The 15,303-nt window shown below is 44.6% G+C and overlaps 1 protein-coding gene and 1 long non-coding RNA gene across 2 annotated transcripts in view; one reads left to right on the top strand and one right to left on the bottom strand.

Moving 5' to 3' along the window:
* Nucleotides 1-692: 692 nt before the first annotated feature.
* LOC112654100 (neuronal regeneration related protein) overlaps nt 693-15,303 on the bottom strand; it is a 28,047-nt gene continuing 13,436 nt past the window's right edge. Inside the window, exons 3-4 of the mRNA XM_049107834.1 lie at nt 6,527-6,604; nt 693-2,445 (exon numbers count right to left, since the gene is read on the bottom strand). Coding sequence (XP_048963791.1) covers nt 2,320-2,445; nt 6,527-6,604 — 204 coding nt within the window. The 3' untranslated portion in view covers nt 693-2,319. The remainder of the gene's footprint in view (nt 2,446-6,526; nt 6,605-15,303) is intronic.
* On the top strand, nt 4,004-14,211 carry LOC112654101 (uncharacterized). The gene is made up of 5 exons (XR_003132742.3): nt 4,004-4,918; nt 9,610-11,001; nt 12,143-12,301; nt 12,937-13,371; nt 13,848-14,211. It is a non-coding gene; the product is annotated as an uncharacterized LOC112654101 (long non-coding RNA).

Genomic DNA, 15,303 nt, shown 5'->3' with positions numbered 1-15,303 from the left:
TGGCCACTTTGGAGCAGTTCCACCTTCTGCTCTTATCTCCAAGGCCAGTGCCTTAGCCTCTGCTCACATGAAATCGAACTAGAGGACCCAGCCAGCCCCTTCAGCGGCTTGGGGTGAGCCGGGTGATGTTTCACGTGTCATACACAGGGAGAGGATGAACCCCCTGGGCTCCAGGGTCATAGGAGCCCTCCGGAAGGTTCTGGTGATGCCATGGCATCGTGTGCTACATCCCAGGTAGCTGGGTCCACATGAATTAATGTCTTGAAGTCTTGTCTCAGATCTTTATCTTCCTACAAGCGTAAGCCTCTTTATCTGTGTACAAGGGCAAGTGAGGCCTGGTGCCTTGTGGCTAGAGAATGCCCCAGAGTAGGTCTTGGTGGCAGGGAGCAAGGAAGACCAGGTTTGGAGGGGTGTGCGACTGCCCTGAAAAGGGAAGACGGTGTAGGCCTGAGCGGAGTCTCGGCTGACTCCCGTTTGTATTCAGAGGCAGCCCTGCAAGGCCACCTGGACAAGCCAGTGCCTCGGCCCCAAGCTGGTAAAGCCTGCAGAAGGGAACAAGCGCAAGGGTGGGGCACATGCTGTTTCCATAGCTGCCCCTCCATCTACTCCGGGGGCTCTGCGAACACACGAATTGACACGGACGGGTGAGCGCATTCGCACAGCAGGCCTCTCCAATGACAAGCCACACCGGGTACCTTACAGCTTGCATGTTTATTGAACAAATACTACTAAAATAGCTGAAATACACTGGGTACTTGTTGTGAGTGCATCAGTCAAGATCACATTGTTTTTTTTACAAAAGCCTGCGTTGTCAGCAGCATACAACCGCAACTCTACGTAAATGCCACAGATGCAGAATACGGTTTTCTTGCTCTATTTACACAGCTGATAGACTTATTCTAACCAAGGAGGGAGCGGGAAGATGCACAAGAGACTCAGGTCAAGGGGGGAGCGAGAAGAGTAGGAAGAAGGGCGGTGCATGCATCTTGGGGTTAACAGTCAGGAGGGCACAGCGTGGGACCAAGCCTGCCCCGACGGGAAGAGCCAAAGACGATTATATAAAAATTAAGGTGGGCTTTCAGACTGGCTAACACAACAACAATCCATGAGTAGATGGTATTGTCTGGTTTTCTTTTTTGTTGATCCATTTCATTGGGAGCAAGGACAAAAATGTAAAGTCTACACCTTGCTTATCAAAAACTGCCAGAAAAGAAGTGCTCTGCCTTTTTTTTTTTTTAATTTTATAAAGACATTTTTTTCCAACTTGATTTTCAGGAAAGGTGCGAATTTGCAGATTCCTACTCAAATGCCAGTTTTTTGGATTTTTTTTTCCAGAGGGCGTTTATTTTAAAAGTTGGCCCTCTTTTTCCCCCCGAATATCCTTTCAAACAAAAAGAACCAAAAGAGACACCTAAAAACGCCTGTCAAATTATTGCTTTTCTTTCTCTAAGCTAGGCAGGCGAGGCTACCAAAAAGAAGAGATTTGGTAAGTAAATTACAGTTTTGTGATTGCTCCCGCGACAGGGACTGCACGTCTGTGAGTGCCCGCCGATGAGACGCGAGTCTCTTACTCTCTCTGGTAGCATTCACTCAACCTACAGCGCTGAAGAAGAAAGCCACACTGAAGACACAAGGAGAACAAGTCAATCCATCTAGAGAACAACATTCAGGGAAACAGAGTACCAACACCTTCTTAGAACATGGAAATAAAATATAACTCCATCAGAGCTACCTCGCCAAGGAGCATGTTGAAAGTCCAAAATAGCACCATTCATCAGTGTCTCAGGTCCTGTGGCAGCATCTCGGTCACTTACCACAAGGAAACAATGAGTTTCAAACTACTTCTATACATCAAAAGAGTACATGGATAAAATATAGAGATATACAGACAATCGATGAACATAAACTACTAGGCTTGTTACATCTAAATGAAAAAAAAAAAATGGGGACTCTCAGCCTCTGCGAGAAGCATTCTGGAGCAGTGTGAGTGAGAAGGCAGGAGTGGACCGGTTGTGTGAGAGCAGAGGGAGTTTGAGTTGTGGAAGACATCGTTGTCGAGAACCAGGCCTGAAGGCCCACCTGGAAGGGTTGTAAACGTGGATTCACAGTGTGAAATTCTGAGCGTTTCACTTGAGTCAGAATGAGTAAAAACTGGTTTGATGATACCTATTTGTCCACTGTAAATTCTCTAAAGCAAGGCTCAGAGTCCCATAGTTTCTTCTTATACTTGATGATTTACACAGAAAAAAATCCCATATATGATACCATGACCTCATCAATACCCATACACCATATGTAATACAAATGGAGGTGTGACGATTAAAAAGAGTGGAGGTAACCGGTGCCTGCGGCGTGGAGTTCACTGCTGCCAGGTGGAGTCAGGGAGGCCACCTTCATCTGGTCATCCTTCTTGCGGTTCACTTCCTTTGGGATCGGAAGTCTTCCCTGCAAGGCAGGTGGACCCGTGTGCGCACACACACACATACACACAAGACACTTAGTCATGCTTCTGAAACCATCTGAAATTTTTTGCTTCTCCCTCCCGCCTTTTATCCTTGAACTCCCCGTGTTTAGCAAACAGAGTTTACATATTAAACACAGTTCACCTGAATGTAAATATTAGGTCTGTGGGGGCATGAAGTGATTAAACACTGGCTGCCTTGGCTTCAGTAGGATCAAGTGCTTCTCTAACAGCCATGCCCAGCCATGTGGGAGGCAGCATTCCCCAGAGTCAGGTTTCTGAGGACAGGGCCCAATGTGAGGCTGCGTAAGGGGCTCGTGAGCATGTTAGCACATTTTCTTTAAGGTGTTTATGCAGTGGAGGTGGGTAACTGCCTGCCTTCCAGTATATAAGAACAATATTTAAAAGCAGAGTCCCTAGGGCAGCCCCGGTGGCGCAGCGGTTTAGCTCCGCCTGCAGCCCAGGGTGTAATCCTGGAGACCCCAGATCGAGTCCCATGTCAGGCTCTCTGTATGATGCCTGCTTCTCCCTCTTCCTGTGTCTCTGCCTCTCTCTCTCTCTCTGTCTCTATGAATAAATAAATAAAATCTTTAAAAAAATTAAAAAAAAAATAAAAGCAGAGTCCCGCTTGTACAAAGGTAACTTGTTGTATGGTTTATTCTCTGAGCACCTGGCCCAGGCCACATGGGCCCGATAATCAGAACCACAAGTGGCTATCAAAGGAAAGAGGAGGATAGTGCGACTCCCACCAGGCTAGAAGGTAGTGAGATCCCCCGAGTTCGGACTGGAGCTATTCTAAGTCTAGCCGCACACCCTGGGGAGGTGGTGTTTGTGTCTGTCTGCAGTAATCCAGCCACAGCGCCACTCCTGCTCCGTCAGGCACCCATGCGGAGAAGCTCTCCATCATAACCAACTAGCAGGAGGACAGGACAACGAAGCCTTTTGCTCCAGGGATGATCAGGCTTAACTTGACCACAGATCCCTGTGTATCCCGATCAGGTATGAAAACAGCGATTGACAACAGTCTGTCAGCCAAGCCATTAATTGCTGGGGTTTTCTCAGAAACATTATCCAGTATGATTTGAAAAGATTTTTTTTCCTCCCCTTTTTACTCAGGTCACATGTTCTAATAGGACATTTACAATAAGCTATTTTGACTGGATATGAATACTTGGATTAAAATAATCTTGCATTGAGATCTGTAAATTATCACATTTGAATTTCTAAGAATTCAGTGGCTAGGAACTTTAAAACCACCTGAAACCTGAATAAATGTTTTCAGCAGCCCCAGGATGAACTAAATGTAACAGGTAACTCAACTTTAAAAGGTCTTTTTTTTTTAAATATTTTATTTATTTATTCATGATAGTCACAGAGAGAGACAGAGAGGCAGAGACACAGGCAGAGGGAGAAGCAGGCTCCATGCAGGGAGCCCGACGTGGGATTTGATCCCGGGTCTGCAGGATCGCGCCCCGGGCCAAAGGCAGGCGCCAAACCGCTGCGCCACCCAGGGATCCCCAAAAGGTCTTATTTCCAGTACATATTTTTTTTTATGTTAAACATCTTATATGCCTAAGTTTTATGTTTAAAAATCTCAAACTCTCAAAGCATACAGCATCTTCAGGATGTATAGAAAATCCATTCAGTATATATTTTCATGCTCCAGTCTTAGATTGGGATTTATAATTTCTTTTGGTGTAAGCAAATAGCAACAGGACCTAATCTGGAAACTGAATTAAAATATAACTCATCACTCACACACGATGAAGGATTTAATAGAGTTTCAGAAGCATTATATTGAACAGTCTTTTTCAGTCTAATTTTAATCTTGACATTTTGGCATGCAACCCCAGGATTTGATAAAAGAAATCCATTGTAATCCTGGTGCTTTTAAACTGTCCCTCTTCTCGCCTTGGCCAGTCAGCCCAGGTCACAACGTGAAAAACTTAGGTTTTGGACAAATGAAGGATTCAGTGCTGCTGATTACCACAGGCCAGGAAGGAAAATCAAAACTTCTTAAGTGTGATTCCACCCAACTGCACCCTGGACGTGGCTGCCCTTAAAGCTGCTCACTTCACTTTTGCCCAGAAGTGAATATATAGTCAGTCTCTGTGTAAGTCTCCATCTTACTAACCCATTAGCTCTGTGGAAAAATCCACAACAAAACCAGATGAAGATTGGGTGGGATTCTGGGTAATTTGGGGAGAGGTATTCCAGAAAAAAAACAAACAAACAAAAAAAAAAACAACCCTATCTTCAGCAGATAACGGCTCCTAGAGCACTGGGGATCTTGAGCTATCTAGAAGGCGGGGCAGCAGGGACATATGCATCCAGTGCCCCACAGGCCGGCGCTCCTGGAGGGTCCCATAGCTGATCTACCCCAGGCTGCATGACCTCTCTCCTGAGGACTGTTCATGTACGAATCCCCCAGTTACTCAGTAATGTGCCTTGGACCAAGTAAGTCAAGACTCTCTTTTTTGATTATGCAAAGCTGTGCTTTTCCACTAGGAGACTGCTGGGAAGGACAGACCCATTATGCTTAAAGTATTATTCACATATGGATCGAGGAAAGAAATTAGTAGAAGACCTGAATCTCAGGATCCACTGTGCCAACCACCCTCCCCGTCCCCCCTGCTTCATTGGAGGCATGGTCTAGGGCCTGGATTGGCCTTCTAAGAAAAAGGGAGTGACTGCTAACCTCCCTCAAGAACTTGCCTATTCTTGCCACTCTGGCTGGTGTCACCAGTATCAAAGAGAGGATTTCTGGATAGGGCAGAAATAATGAAAACACTATACTCACCCTTACGCCTTCCATTATCATGTCTTACCCTCAGCTGCTGAGATGAATTATGCCCTGAGATTCCCAGTAAAGACTGGGGTGGTGGAGGGGTGGGCAGTGATGGCTGGTAGGGTAGTGGTGGGATAGTAAAGGATTGGGGTAGGTTGGTGGGTGGTGGGGTGGTGGTGGCCTGGTGGTGGGGTATGCGTGTCTTAAGCCCAGTATAGAGCTCCCTCCCACCCCACCCTTGTAAGACAGTACAAGTGTAGCTCTGCAGGCCTATGTTCCTAACTCTGGTTTTCAATTGGACCTTCAGAAATTCTCTAGAAGATAAAAGTGATTTAGAATTGTTTTCTCTTAGTGCAAACTGCCCACGGACACTGTCTCTTCGAGTTGTGCCTGTCAGTAAAGGATGGGGAACGGCCAACTCCCTTTAGTGTAAGAATCTCTCAGACATTAAAATGTCAGAAAGAGCTGGGAAAGCCTCACCATGTGGCAGTTGTACTTATGAAACTTCTGAATGGAAATTTTATTTTTATTTTAGGGCACTTTATTTTTCTTTCTTAATTGCAAAATCAACAGGTCATCGGTAAAAAGTACAATCCTCCTCCTTAAGGTCAAATTAGTATTTACCTTAACAGGAGAATCCAAAGATATCTACCCCCCCCCCCAAAAAAAAAAAAACTGGTAAATGTTGTTGAAAATGATGCTAAAATCTAAAATGTAAATTTGACAAATTTTCTTCAGGCAGACAATTATCACACCTGAGATGTCAGGACAAGGAAAGCATGTTTGTAGGAAATACTTTTAGGCCTAAAAATTAGAAGAAAGAAAAATAATTGTTTCTGTTCTTTCTGTTTTGTTTCTTGGGTAATTGCATCAGATATCTGGGCACTATTACCAGACAAAAGTGTCATCATCTTATACTTTTAAGATATCTTGTAGTTTAATCATCATACTTGAGTTTACTACCCAAGAATGGAACAAATTAAAAACCCGTAAAGTGTACATTTGATAAATTGATTTCATGATTCTTAAAATCTGCTTTGCACTTTGGACTTGTCAAGAAAGGAAGACAATGTGAACTGTAAGAGTCACAGGACTTCAGAATACATACATATGTATCTATTTTAGCATATCTTATTTCCAAGGTCGGAACAGTATCATGTTAATAAATTCTTATTGTAGACTAAATGCATATTAAAATTAAAAAGAACTGATTTTTTTTATGTTGTTGCCTCTAAATTGAAAAACATTTTTAACAAAATGGCAGCTAGGGATCTTACCTTAGGAAGCCTTCCCTCCATTTCCGTATTTGGAAATGGTTCTTGACTGACCCAGACAGAGAGCTCTGGGTAACACACCTACAGAGACACAAAAGCATACACATTCAGATTAAACACAGCATCCACTGTGGAACCACAACGGGGTCAACTTCATGAGCTCAGGCCTCCTCAATGTCACTGGAAAAGCCCGCCACGTCTTTCAGACTGTTAGGAAAGTTCTGGCTCAGTGTCTTCTAAGACTGGGTCCAGTAGAGCAAAGAGTTCAATCAGTGTCATCTGCAGCACACTAGGTGACAGCCTCTTGAGGCGACCGGCTGAGCAAACTGAGGCACTGGGGGGGACCTAACTCCCCAAGCAATGCATGATGACTCTGTTTCTGAGATGGAGGTGCCACGTACCCCTAAAATTCTGGTAGGGGTTATCCCAGGAACTGGCCAGAAGGCTCAGCAGTATGCACAAAGCGTAAGGGGGGCAGTGACAGGCAGGGTCTACGTGGCCACCGGCAACACTCTGCCTGGTACCTGGAAGTAGCAGGGTGTCAGAGAGGCAGGGGGACGGGCCCATGTGCCAGCTGATGAATGTGGGGGTGGGGGCATGTGGGACAAGGCAGGGAACCTGCGTTGAATTGGGTAACTCTTCTTTTTTTTTTTTTAAGTAACTCTTCTTTAAATGTACAAAGGGCTATTAGCATAAGAAGGTTGCTGACCAGCTGTTCTCCATCTCCAGGAAAGGCTGGGAGTAGGGGGTTAGGAGTTAAATGGCAACATGGATTTAGGTCAGCTCTAAGGAAGGACTTGGCAAAAGAATTGTTAAATTGCTAAAAGAATTTAGAGAGGAAAACTGTGAAATCTCCTTTAAGAAATTTAGAAACAGAATCTAACAACCATCTGCCGGAGTTAATTCACATTTGATACAGGCCTGCTTGAGAGGAGGGGAGGAAATTAGGTAAGATTCCCTCCAGATCTGATTCACTAAATAAGCTCTAAATAAGCATCACATCCAATAAGTGATAGTAAGAATCACTTCTCATTAATTAACCACCAGGCTTAAGATCGTTTTTGTTTTTGGAAGCGGTAGACAGAGTGGCCTAGTCACCAAGCTAACTGCGGTTTCAGTGTCCCCGTCCATCCACCCAGTCAGGGGACTCCAGGTAGGAAACATGGGAGGCTGTGTTGAGCCTTCGGGATGATCTAACAGGGACTAGCTTTGCTTTACTCCAGTGACATTATGGAACATCCCAGGTTACCCTAATACATCCTGACATTAAACCTGCAAATAGATCTTACCATTTCTGAGACAAGAAAACAGAGACTCAAAAAGGCCACCCGCTTGTCGGGTAGGATTTGAACTCAAAGCAGACTTCCAGATTCTAAATTTCCCACTCTCCTGACGCCCTCAAATCACCCTAGAATGCAAACTGCCTACCACCTCTGTCAGAATTACGCCAGTCCACAGACACCACACACGTTTGTATCTTAAATATCTGCAAGAGCTCATCCTGCAAGAGCTGAAGTCTGACTTCAGACTGGGTCCGCTTTCTGGGCTGTGGGGTTGCCCCAGAACCTCCTTCAGCTCTCCCGCTCCTCTGTCCAGATCCTTCTGGAAGAATTCCACGACCTGCCTTGTTTGGGACAAACAAGGTCCCCTTGACATTCTCTTTAACCAGAAAACTGCCATCTAAAATATACAAGCTCTTCTTTAAGGCTTAAAACAAGTCCACAGCATCCAGAACCCCACTTTGTACATAATTTAAGGAGATCCCAATTGGGATCAACTATAGATTCACTTAATATAAAGAGAGATAAAGTTCACTTAATATACATTTCTATATTACCTCTAAAAGCATGCTTTAAGTGCAAACTTCAAATATTATACATATTAGAAATAAAATTCTATTGTAAGCAGAAATGATAAAAATATATGTAAAACCTCAGTAGGCACATGGACACAGTGAGAAGTAACATCAAACATTATATCTGTGTTCTTGAATTTTCTGTGATAGTCTCTTTTAACAAAATGACACTGCTTTAGTATTGAGCTTCCAGGTTCAAAGCATCATTTATAAAAGCCACCCAAGTGCAATCTGCAGGGAAAAATAGCTAGCCTCAGAAATCATTACATTTACTATTCTTACAATTTGTTTTTCCAAGAACTTTTCCCTTTTTTTTTTTTTTTAATAAGAAAACCAGTCCATGATTTTTTTGCCAAAGAACTCAGGAACATGGGTATCTGATAGCAAAACCCACAACTAAAGAAACTTCTTCCCCTAACCCAAATTTGTTCTTTTGAAATATATTAATTTAGCCACAAATTGACCAAGGGGACTTCTAATTAGGCAGTTTTTAGTGTTTGATCATAAGATAATCATTGCAGACTTTGGGAAAAATAAATGTGACTTTGGCCTTTTGGTAAATTCTTCCAGTCTCCTTCAGAGTCAGAACTTTAAGCTAAAAATGGCAGGGAGAGAGGGGTTTTGGTTACATTGTTAAAACTTGCTTGGCTGGTCTCTAAGGACTCCGCATATCCCCGGATATAGCATCTAAAGGGGATATTTCAACTTCTTCTTTTGCATTTGGAAAAAGTTGGTAGATTGTTGTAAATAGAGACTACCTCCATTACAGCTTTGTTCTTTCTCATTCCTGTGGTGTTTTGGGGACTCTACACGAAAGGATGTAAAAGTAAAGAAAGACCCACGATAACCATTACCCTTGCTCTCAAGTAGCTCAGAATGCCTTTGTCCCTGCATGCATTCCCCTCAAGTTTGGGAGGCACCTGGGTGGGCTGGACGCTGCTGGGTCCTAGGGATTACAAGAAGCGAAATACAGTCCCTGCCTTCTAGGAGTGCAAATCTCGTGGTGGGTTGGGGTGGGCTGGGTGACGGACCTTCTAAGATCATCATCTTATAAAAGTGTGTTCTTAGTGGCTGAATTGTACATTCCCCACATTTAAAATTCATATGTCAGAATCTTTTCCTTCCCTTAGAATGTGCATATATTTGGAGATAGAGTCTTTAAAGAGGTAATTAAGTTAAAATGAGGTCATTGGGGTTGGACCTAACCCAGTACGACTGGTGTCTTTATAAGGAGGAAATGAGGACACAGACACAGAGGAGAGGCCATGCGAGGACACAGGGAGAAGACGACCGTCCACAAGCCATGGCCAGAGCCTCAGAAGAAACCAACCCTGCTGACACCTTGACTTCAGAGTTCCAGACTCCAGAATTGTGGGAAAACAAAGTTCTGTTGTTTAAGCCACCTAATCAGTGGTACTTTATTTTGACAGCCCTAGCAAATTAATAATGTGCTTTAAGTGCAATTAAAGAAAAAAATGTATAGGTTATGTTAAATATAACTGCTGTTGAAACATGTATCAACAGAATAAAAAAAAACCAAAACCAACATTCAGCAAACGATCCAGCAGTGCTGCCAAGAGAGCAAATGGGGGTGGTTGTGAGCAGATCTGGGAGGGCATCGGATGGTGACCAGATGCAAGCCAAGAAAGCCAGTGGGTGTGATGAGCTCCACGCAGGAAAGCACCTCTGGCCAGGAGGTCTTGCTGCCGCACTCAGGGGCCATCATAGCAACAACACAAACACAGCCCCACAGACTGCTGTACCCTGTCTTTTTCCTAAGTTCAGAGTAGCAGGAGCTGCCAGTGGCCCCGCGATCAGAATTCTTTGAGCACTGATCATATATGGGTCAGAAAACAGGGATGAGTTGATCTATCTTCCTAAAATCCATCTGTTTGCAAGATGGACCCTAAACTAACCCGTTCTTTTGGTACCAGTCGATTGATGCCCCAAAGGTGGATACACAGCTTAAACTTAACTCCATTCATTCAGTTTCCTGGATTCAAATTTCTGTTTTCCACAAAGACCAACTGACTTCTTTTTTAAAATTCATTGAGTTCTCTATTGGTGGGAGCGATGTGCATCTCAGAAATGTAAGCGTTCTGGATAATACCTAAAACTACCTGGCAATACCTAAACACTACTGTTTTATTAAACAAGTAAACCAAAGTTTGCCTTAATCTTCACAATAGAAGATTGTTTTCTTTTCACAAAGAGATACATATCCTTTTGAAACTGCCATGTATAAAATAATTGTTTGCTCTTGCTCAAGTAAAATCGTCAAAACCCTGTAGAGTACTGTTCTTCCAGATGTCAGGAATCACAGAAACAAGCTATATCCTCAACAATTAAGAAAACATGAGTGTTTGAGAAAATACAGAGGGAAGGGAAACCTTACAGTGTTTTAGATTGGAGAACATGCAAAGGCTGTGCTTGAATTCTGGGAAAGGCTGAGGGTTTACGCTTCTCACTGACTATATTAGTTAATGTATCTTTTTTTTATAGTGCTGCATTATTTCACTGACAACCAGGTTTAAAAACAACAGAACTGACATAATGAACCACACTGGCTTAAGCACACTAATCATGATACATGTGTATTTAGATATCCATGAGCAGTTCTCAGGTAAAACCAATTTTCTCTGATTAAACATATTTAAACCCACTATATACTTAAATACAGTGTTATGATGAAAATGTGCTATTTCTTACTGATTCTCTTCCTTGTATTTGATAGTTGGGTATTTAAGTTTCAATGGTCTGTCTTACAAGTTGAGAATAAGAAACCATGTTGATGGTTTCGCTTTTTAAGTATCTCTTTCTTTCTTGGCTTATTTTACTCTCTGGATAATGCATTTTGAGAAATAACTTCATTCTTTTCAAGCCCATAAGGCTTTTCAAGCCCATAAGGTAATTAGCTTGCCAGTAATCATTACTTGGCATCCAAATTAGAAAAATAAAACGTGAGGGAAATCAGAGGCCACTCCAGCAAGGTCCTAAAACCATGCAAACTAGATTATCATTTAAATTGTTTTGTTTTTAAATCTCTAAGCTTTTTGAGACCCCCAGGTGGCTCAGCGGTTTAGCGCCTGCCTTTGGCCCAGGGGGTGATCCTGGAGTCCCGGGATCAAGTCCCACGTCAGGCTCCTGGCATGGAACCTTCTTCTCCCTCTGCCTGTGTCTCTGCACCACCCCCCAACCCCCCGTCTATCACGAATATATAAATTTTTAAAAATCTTAAAAATAAATCTCTAAGCTTTTCATTTTTTAAAGAATATTTATTTATTTATTTATTTATTTATTATTTATTTATTTATTTATTTATTTATTTGAGACACAGTGAGAGGCAGAGACACAGGCAGAGGGAGAAGCAGGCTTCACAGGGAGCCCGAAGCAGGACTCAATCCCAGGACCCCAGGGTCACACCCTGAGTCCAGGGCAGAATGCTCAACCCTGAGCCTCCCAGGTGTCCCTCTCCTAAGCTTTTCATTTAAAAACTTGCAGAATGTTTTCCAATAGTATGGTCCACACACAGAATCAAACAATGGACATGTCTCCTATCACTTTTATGGTGCATGTAAAATTTGAATTTTATCTATTTATTATCTGTTTCTACCCGTATTTCTGTCCAGAAAGCAGAGTTAAGTGTCAATTGGTGCCTAAGTTGGCAAACATTCTGGTTTGGGACCTACAGGAAATGAATTGGTATTTTTCTCTGTTTACTGTCTTTATCAATAGCTCTGTTTTTTTTTTTTTTTTCTTTAAAGATTTTATTCACTTGACAGCACAAGCAGAGGGAACTGCAGGCAGAGGGAGGAAGAAAAAGGCTCCCTGCTGAGTAAGGAGCCCAGATTCAGGCTCAATCCTAGAATCCCAGGATCACGACCTGAGCTGAAGGCAGAAGCTCAACCGACTGAGCCACCCAGGTGCCCCATCAATAGCTCTTTGAAGAGACTGTTAGAGGAGAATGACCCTCAAAGGCAGGGCCATGGCTTTATTCAGAGCTACACACGTCACATAGGTCTGTGCTGGTTACCTAATTGGTTAGTTAACATGCCGTCTTAGAATCCTGCTGTAAAGATGCTGCATGGCTTGGTTGTTAATGACCACAATTATTATTTTCTATCCTTGGTGGAGTTCTGTGTGCTTAAGGAATGCACACACATGGCCCTTTTATGACCTAACAGGGACAGGTGCCCACCCCCCTGCAATTAGGAAAACAGAGCAGGGCAGCAGGTGTCCAACCTGCATAATTAATTCTTCGAACAGCAAAGGAGCATATTTCATAATCTCTCTGCCAATTAAACAGTGTGTGTATGTCTGCGTGTGTACATGTTCTACTCTGCCTAATTGGCTGGGAGGTCACGCGGGCTGGTACCGTATTAGAAGGAGAATTTATATGCGTATACGTGTACTTCGTTTTTGCAAACACCCTTTCAAGTGGTGCCATTAAGAGTCTCCCTCAAGAGCTACTCTGCTCCCAGGTGTTGCTGGCCATGTGAGAGGGCAGGATGTAAACTGAAACCATAAATGAGTTACGAGGATCATTTTCTCCGAACAGCATTACATCAAAGATTAGATGGTGCCAAAAGATGATGCACTGAGCAAGCTCTCTGGAGGCCTGGTCTTAGCAATCTGCCTAACCCTGCGAGTGGTGTTTGCAGATGAGCACAGCGTGGAGGAAACGCACTGCCACCAGAAGACAGAAAGATAAAAATACAGAACCCCGGGCCATTCGGATAATGCATGTAGCCTCTGCACATTCTGGAGGGCAGAGTAAGTGTCAGTTGGTACCTAAGCTGGCAAACACGCTGGCTTGGGAACTCGGTGAAACACGCAGCCACCTAAATACACAGACACATGCAGGAGCCGGCTGCCACGACAGTGGGTGATTATGGAGGACACGTTAGCCACACCTGACCAAGGCGCTCAGCTGTACGGGCCCAACCGACGGAGAGGTCGTGGCCTTCCAGGGACGCGCCCTCCTGCGATAGAGGTTGGTGGCCTTCCAGGGATGTGCCCTACCACTACACAGGTCCCCGCAGCCTTCCAGGGACGTGCCCTTCCACTGCACAGGACCCCGCGGCCTTCCAGGGACGTGCCCTCCCACTATACAGGTCCCCGCGGCCTTCCAGGGACGCGCCCTTCTGCCGCACAGGTCCCCGCGGCCTCCCAGGGACGCGTCCTCCCGCCGCACAGCAAGGGGAGGTCCCACAGGCTGGCCCTGGCGTCCACTCCGGGCAGAGAACGTCCACCTCTTACTGCCACGGGGCAGGACGTCCTACCGCCGCCGTTTCCTGCCGGGCGGGGGGAACATGGTCATTCTTGACTTCCTGAGTCGGGGTGTCTGAAACAAGCTGCGTAGACTCTAAGAGTAGAATCTTTTAAATTCGCTGGGCTGATGGCGAAGCCATGTTGAGAGGCCGCTGAGGAGTATGTGGGAACCTGACAGCTGTGCGATTTTATTTCTAGATTTCAAGGAGGCAGAGAAAGGAAAAGGAAATCTCCTTGCTGGCAACAGAACGAAAGTGTTTACATGTGAAATTAATCGTCAGCACCAAGAGCTTTCGCAGTCGCCGCTCCACAGGGTAACCCGCCGCTTGTTTAGCTGCTCGCCCTTTAAAAATTTGATTTCTAAGAATAATAGCAAAGACTTTCAAGAGGAGCAAGGAATCGGGTCAGGAGCAAGCCACAAAAGGCTCACCTCGTCCAGGCACCGCCTTTGCTTTCACCCCCCCCCCCCCTGCCTGCCACAGCTGGGGGAGTGGTCAGGGCTTGGCGGAGCTGGGGGGGAGCAGGCCCAGCAGCCGGAGGGGGGGCCGTGCCTCCGGACCCCTCCCCACCCCCCCCACCCCCCGGCCAGCAGGGCCTAGCTCAGCGCCCAGCAGTCCACCTAAAGGCTCCATAAATCCAAAAAAGGGAGTTACTGATCGAGGAATTCTCAGATTTCTGCCAAGACACCCTCCCCTGGGCTGGAGGTCAGCCTGGTACGGGAAGCAGAGCCAAATCGTGGACTGGACTCAAGGAATTAGGCCGAACACTTCAAATCTGGACTTTTAACGGACGATTTTTTCTTTTCGGCGATGGAGACAAAACAAAGTACAAACGGCTGATAACAGCCCAAAGTAAACCAGAAGAAAAAGTACAAGAACAAAGCTTGGAAACAAATCTCCTAAGGGATATCTAAGAAGAGAATTTCCAAACAGAGGAAAAAAATAAAGCGGCTTTTTAAAGCTCTGGTTTGAGATTAAGCAGTTTGTGAATGAACAATAAGAAAGTAAAGGCCACAAAACAAGATATTTGCTCTTTTCAGCAGAAAAAAAAATACTGGCCTTTGTTAACTAGCAGCAAAAAAAAAAAAAAAAAAAAAGGCCCCTCAGGCATTTAAGCACAGCATAAGCTTCTCCTTGCCCCCATGACCTCAACAAATATGTTAATAAAATCTCTTACCTCCCCGGAGTGGGACCAGAGTAAATATTTACTTAACACATTGCGTTTCTAAGTCTGGACCACCTTCCCTTATAGAGATTGGTTTTCACTTGTAATTAAGGAACTAAAACACTACCTCTCCACGGCTTCTCCTGGGCTTAAGGTGAGAGAAGGGAAGGGGGAGAAAGGGAGGCAGCCATCTGGCGGCAACGGGCTTGGGAGCTTCTGAACCGGTGTCTCCCACAGACCAGGGCCATGCTGCCGCCGGCTCCCCAGCACTGGCATGGGGGTCAGCGGGACGGCTTCCAAGCACATTCCAAGGTTAATGGGAAACATCTAGACTTGCTTTTATTAGCTGGTTTAAGTAATTTTAGGTATGCGAGGTTTCACCTTCAAATAACTGTGAGTCTGATTGCTACTCACCCAGAATGCCATTGTTTCTTTCCTCTTGTTCTACAAGCATGTGCTACTCATTAAGAGCTTAGGAAAAATTTCAACA

The sequence above is a fragment of the Canis lupus genome, chromosome 3, assembly GCF_003254725.2.
Source record: "Canis lupus dingo isolate Sandy chromosome 3, ASM325472v2, whole genome shotgun sequence".
Classification (NCBI taxonomy): domain Eukaryota; kingdom Metazoa; phylum Chordata; class Mammalia; order Carnivora; family Canidae; genus Canis; species Canis lupus.
Note: the sequence above shows the minus strand (reverse complement) of the source record. Positions and strands in the feature narration are given on the sequence as shown.